The sequence below is a fragment of the Siniperca chuatsi genome, linkage group LG10, assembly GCF_020085105.1.
Source record: "Siniperca chuatsi isolate FFG_IHB_CAS linkage group LG10, ASM2008510v1, whole genome shotgun sequence".
NCBI classification, from domain to species: domain Eukaryota; kingdom Metazoa; phylum Chordata; class Actinopteri; order Centrarchiformes; family Sinipercidae; genus Siniperca; species Siniperca chuatsi.
Genome location: NC_058051.1, coordinates 20492928 through 20498616, shown reverse-complemented (window position 1 = coordinate 20498616; position 5689 = coordinate 20492928). Strand labels below are relative to the sequence as shown.

Below are 5689 nucleotides of genomic sequence, written 5' to 3'. Positions count from 1 at the left end.
CATCAGATGCTTAAATCCAATTTATTTCGCCCTCTGGTGGCCCTCCTTGTGTCCACATCTCAGTGATTGCTAGTTTTAAGAATTACATTTTTTACTACTAAACTATATTAAAATAGTATTCCTTGTGAACAAAAATGAAGACGTAATTTGCCTGTTATCTTAAACGAAACTTTATTTCACTGAATGTTCTTTGACACTTTCCTATTTCTTACATGTATAGTGAAACTAGAATGGTTTTAAGATACATAAACACAAAGCTAGAATTACACCAACCATTGTTTATCTCCATTTCATCATTGCTTTTTAGAGCTATTCTAAATTTTCACAACCACGTGTGTGCACTGGGTAATAGACTGTTACAGAAGCAAATTTTAGCCATAAGACTTGTCAGTAAAAACAAAGCAAGTAGATACCTGATATACAGACAGGCTTCATTCCACATTCACTAACTGCATTTTTAATCAAGCATAATAATAAACTGACATGATTTTTTTTCAACAGAAGACTATTTCAATTCATTGGAGCATTGTCAGAGTAAACAGACTGTCAGCTATAATGTGGAATGGTGTCTTCAACTACAATATGTGGAATGTAGTGGTGATACATGGTATTGTGACACTGAGCTTCTTTCCAAAGTGATGGACTGGGCTTCTCCAAATTGCACCTTCAAAATAGACCTGATTTTAGAGGCGATCATTCACACCAGCTATCTTTCACAGCAGAGCGATGCACCTGGGTACAAACTGAGGTCAAGATTTAGCTATTTAAGTTTGTCTGGTCTAACTCGTTCTCTTTGAAATTTCTAAAAAAAAACAACCAGCAGATGCTGCCACCTTAATGAAAATAGAGGCTGCAAGAGAAAGCCAGGCACAGATTTTTTTTTTTTTTGGGAGAAAACAACCGCTTTAAGAGGAATATTTTGCAAGCAGGGTCGATACAGTGTGGTAAGACATTTTCAATTAACATCAATAAAAGGTTACTTTAGGTTTTACATACAGATGATAGTCAATCTTGCAAAATACATGGAACCACATTTACGCACATACAATTTCCATTGTACTGAGATCAAGCAGCACCTGAACAGTGAGTAAAACTACAATGCCAATCCATACTTAGTTCAAAAAAAAAAAAAAAAAAAAAAAAAAAAAAGCACTGCCTTTCCAAATGCCTAATGTGGAATGTCTGCTGATGTCTGAACAAATCTAACATGAGAATTTAAGGGGTCCCTTAAAACTATGAAGTTATGAATTTGTGAACATGATCAAGGAGCATTACACCAAGATGTCAGTGTCACAATACAGCCTGCCTCCTTTCTGTATGAGCCCACAGCAGAATTGCTAGTTAGTCGAATACAGGATTGTATGCGTGTGTCTGGAAATTCAAACACAAAAAACTGTTTTGGGTTATGAAGCAAATGGAGCGCCTACCATCACAGTGTTTGGTGGAAATCAACTGCCAGTTTAATTACCATACAATAAAACCTGTAAATATCATGAGGAATCACAAATAAGAAAGTAACAAAAGAAAGGGGTGAAAAATGCACAACAAACTAGCTGGGACAAAGGGATTTGGAAGGACGATTAGAATTCACAACACCCCCCTCCCCCCCAGACCATACACACAATCTTTCACATCCTTTCACACTTGCTCACTCACTACATACAGACATACACACAAAGCTGACAAAAACAACAGCAACATGGACTCACTAATCAATACAACATGTTTCCACAAAGTGACTGAATCTGCTAACTGAAAATTACCCTGTCACCTCACAGTGAACTGAGAGGGGTAAACTAGTTGGTCAGGAGCAATTCAGGCTGCTTGTCATACAGAAGTGGGAGGAGCTGATGGAGTGGAGGGGGATGTATATAAGCTGTCTGTGTTTAAGATAAGAGTGTAGGTGGATTAACAGTGCAATTCCATTAGTTTTCCCCATCTCCGGTCTCTCCCTCATCTGCCTGGTTTTCTGATGTCCACAGCTGGGAACAGAGAAAGACAAACATTATGATTTGCTATGAATAAATATATGAGGATCAATCACAGGTAAAACAGGATGGGGGCTTAAAACTCACAGTCAGGTTGTCCCTTAGTAGCTGCATGATCAGGGTGCTGTCTTTGTAAGAATCCTCGTTCAAAGTGTCAAGTTCAGCGATGGCTTCATCAAATGCCTGAAATACAAACATTAAACTTGTTATTTAAACTTGAATAATCTAGCAGCAGCCTCTAAACACTGGCAGTGACTAAGCAAAACTGAAAATGTACTACTCAGCACTGAAAAAAAAAAGCTCAATGCTCTTACAATGTATGCAAGTACTTAAATGTACCCATGGTTTCTGGCTATTTGTGATGTTTATTTCATCTTCAAATCTTTAAAAAATACGATTAGCCTGTAAAAAGGTTTCAAAACTCTGCCTTTAGGCTTCAGTTCATACCGTCTTAGCCAGGCTGCAGGCCTTGTCCGGGTTGTTGAGAATTTCATAGTAAAAGACTGAGAAGTTGAGGGCCAGGCCAAGCCGGATTGGGTGTGTTGGCTGCATCTCCCCCTTGCTAATGTCAAAAGCTTGCTGGTACGCCTGCTGGGAGTTCTCCACTGTATCTTTAGGCAGAAAAAGATGAACAAATATCAATAACAAATATTAATTGATTTTTTGAAACTAAAAACAGCGGCCTGCTGTAGCTGGAAACAAAGTTGATTAGAGTGGTGAGAGTAAACCAAAATAATAAATTTGCGGGCTGTAAAACAAAAACATTTGCTGAAAGACACCATGCAGAGCGGATAGGAACTGCGTTGGGTGATAATGCTCTGTGGGCTTGTCACAACGAGCGACCCCTTTCACATAGTTATTTGAACAATAAAAATATTAATTAATGGAGCTTAAAGCACATGATGTTGTAGCACAAAATTATAATATAAATCATGTCCTCACTTACCCTTCTTAGCTTCCCCAGATGCAACCTCAGACAGGTATCTATAATAATCGCCTTTCATTTTCAGATAGAACACCTTGCTTTCAGCAGCAGATGCGTTGGTAATGAGAAAGTTGTCCAGTAGCCCCTAAAAAAAAAAGTTGAATTTGTCAGTTTTGTGATAATCTAAATTACACACAAGCACTGTCTTCACGAGTGTATGAATTAGGATTGTTTTGAAACACCAAAGAAATTAGAAACCCTTACGAGCACATCATGGCAGATTTCCTGAAGCTCACTTTCAATCTTCTCCCGGTATTCACGTGCCATCTGCTGTTTTTTGTCATTACCCTCAGTCTTCTGCTCAATGCTGGAGATAACGCGCCAGGATGAGCGGCGTGCTCCTACCACATTCTTGTAGGCAACAGAAAGAAGGTTGCGCTCCTCATTTGACAGCTCCGCACCTTGCTCTGTCACCGACTTCATGGCTGCGGCCATGTCATCATAGCGCTCAGCCTGCTCAGCAAGCTTGGCCTTCTGTACCAGGTCGTTCTTATCCATTTTCTAGACTGGGAAAAAGAAAATACAGTATTAGAAGTAGGTATGTATGTGTAGTTAATCAAAAATGAAAGAAAAATGTTTCACAATAGTCCTCTCATTGTCCATTCACCAGATATTACTGTGTTGGCTGAACTCTTTGTTCTGAAGTGATTTTATTTCGTTTTGGCAGATCACGTCTTTTAACCAGGGAAACCACTGGATTCAATGGAAAGTGATGATAAGCATTGTTAACTGGGCCCCTTGGCAAGTGGGTCAACCATACACATCACTAGCCAAGGTTAGCTGCTAGCTAGTTAATAGCGTTCTCCAATCCTGTCTCGTCCTTATCGTTCTTAACCTAATTTTGTCTGAATAGGACTGAATCCACTGCGTCAATAGTCTTAACAAATGCCATAATTTAAAATTTAATATGCACAGCGATTTTACGTTTAACGTTGTTTCAACCAACACTTGCTAACGTTACACCAGCCGAAGCCTTCCCGGGTCATGTTTTAATGCCCTCCCCTTATGTTGCTAGCAACGCTAGCGGGATGATACATTTCGCTAACTGATGTTAACGTTAGCGTGTTAAATGCGACCGATCTTATTCATTTGTTTTGTTCTTATTTAAATTGACGACCTAACTGGATTAGATAACGGTACTGCTGTTAATCTGTCGTATTCATGATAATGCAAAGCGAACAGTTAGCTAGCTAGCTAGCTAGCGTCGTCTAATGTAACGTTCCGCTATCTAACGGTAACGTTCGTTAGCTAGGCCATCAAAAGCACCGACTGACTTTCGTTTAAAAAACACGGTTAGGGTGTTGGCAGTCAACATTTGCCATTTTTGTAATCACCAGAAAACAAAATATTGTACTGCAAGGTATTACATTCGCGTTTAATTCATTTTCAATAGCTGTACCACGGCCCGCCCAGGCTGACGAGCCTGTCAGAACAAAGTGTCATGGAATCCGACCGTCGGTTAGCTCGTTGGCTAGCATTAGCTGCTAGCCAGAGAGCTAAAACGACTAGTCTTTCACAAACCCAGCTAGCCTGTTACGTTAGCATGATGGCTTCTCAACAGGATTCAACCGGACACGATGAAACAGCCATTCCAACATTTAGCTACGAATGAAAATCTAGTACTATAATGCGCTAGTCATAAATGCGAGGTTATTACACTTACAATATTGGCGGCTTTTAATCCTGCTTTTTTTTCCTCTCTCTGGACGATTCAGCCTCCGTCCTCCGTCTCGCTCAGCGTATCGTTCAGGGCAGTACCACTTCCGCTACACTGGTACTTCTGTTTCCTTTTTTTTTTTTTTTTTTCACCACACATCTGCCTTACGTAATGCAACCATTGCTCATGTGCTCATGTGCTAAATAAGATAATTTATATAGCCAAAATTAAAATACAGTTAGTTCTTAGTATGTGCGCATACATCACATTTTCATAACCTTAAAAGGACCTTACCACCACTTTCACAATAGGCCGATTTATTCGGATCGACATGGTAACAGGAAGATTTTTTTTTATACTAACTTAATTGAATCAAGTAATGCATATTAACGTAGCTGCTGATTTTGTCTGGCACTCCAACGGGGTCGGCTGTGGGCTTCCTGTTTTAGTTACTCAGACAAAATTAACATTATCCAGATTTTAAAAGACTGGTCACATAAGTAGTGGACAACCCACTTCTAAATTTCTGCTCTAACATTAGAGCTGTCTGCACCATTTAAACATATTACATAACTATATATGCAATTGTGGAAAGGACATTGGGAGACTCATATTGGTCATAATTGTATGAAAGCATTTCATCAGGAACTGTGACACTTTATATGTGTAGGGAAGCTCCTTTTTCTTTCCATTCTGCACAGCAAGGTCAAAGGTCAGGGTCAGTGGACCTAGCAGGGCTTCAGTGTTTTGCTCAAGGACACTTTAGTAGTTCAGTGTTTGTCAGTGCAGGGGCTTGAACCTGATACTCCAGTTGAGGATTGGTTTCTGTGATCAATAAAACATCTTTAAACCTTATGACAACATTTTGCTGCAGGCTCCATGTTTGATATTTGCCTGAGTGCATATGATAATAGTGCTGCAACTAATGAATCTGTCAATTTTTGGGGGGATTAATTGTTTAGTTTATAAAATGTTACAAAATAGTGAAAAATTCCCAGAGCCTAAGGAGATATCTTCAAATTGCTTGTTTTGTTTGAACAACAGTCCAAAGATATTACA

General features: G+C 39.3%; 1 protein-coding gene across 1 annotated transcript; it reads right to left on the bottom strand.

Annotated features, from left to right (window-relative positions):
• Positions 1-154: 154 nt before the first annotated feature.
• Positions 155-5611, bottom strand: LOC122883339 (14-3-3 protein beta/alpha-1-like). Its single transcript, XM_044211871.1, has 6 exons — positions 4637-5611; positions 3178-3479; positions 2935-3058; positions 2436-2599; positions 2076-2171; positions 155-1982 (listed from the first exon to the last, which is right to left on the bottom strand). The coding sequence occupies exons 2-6, from the start codon at positions 3469-3471 to the stop codon at positions 1926-1928; spliced, it is 735 nt and encodes a 244-aa protein (XP_044067806.1). The 5' UTR covers positions 3472-3479; positions 4637-5611; the 3' UTR covers positions 155-1925.
• Positions 5612-5689: the final 78 nt, after the last annotated feature.

What these genes read in the sequence shown, in the direction of transcription:
- LOC122883339 (XM_044211871.1), bottom strand. Translation starts at nt 3,471, where the DNA reads ATGGATAAGAACGACCTGGTACAGAAGGCCAAGCTTGCTGAGCAGGCT. An exon ending in AAATCTGCCATGATGTGCTC is followed by an intron (nt 3,059 to 3,177) that starts GTAAGGGTTTCT and finishes TTTTTTTTTTAG; the next exon opens with GGGCTACTGGACAACTTTCT. An exon ending in TACTAAGGGACAACCTGACT is followed by an intron (nt 1,983 to 2,075) that starts GTGAGTTTTAAG and finishes CTCTGTTCCCAG; the next exon opens with CTGTGGACATCAGAAAACCA.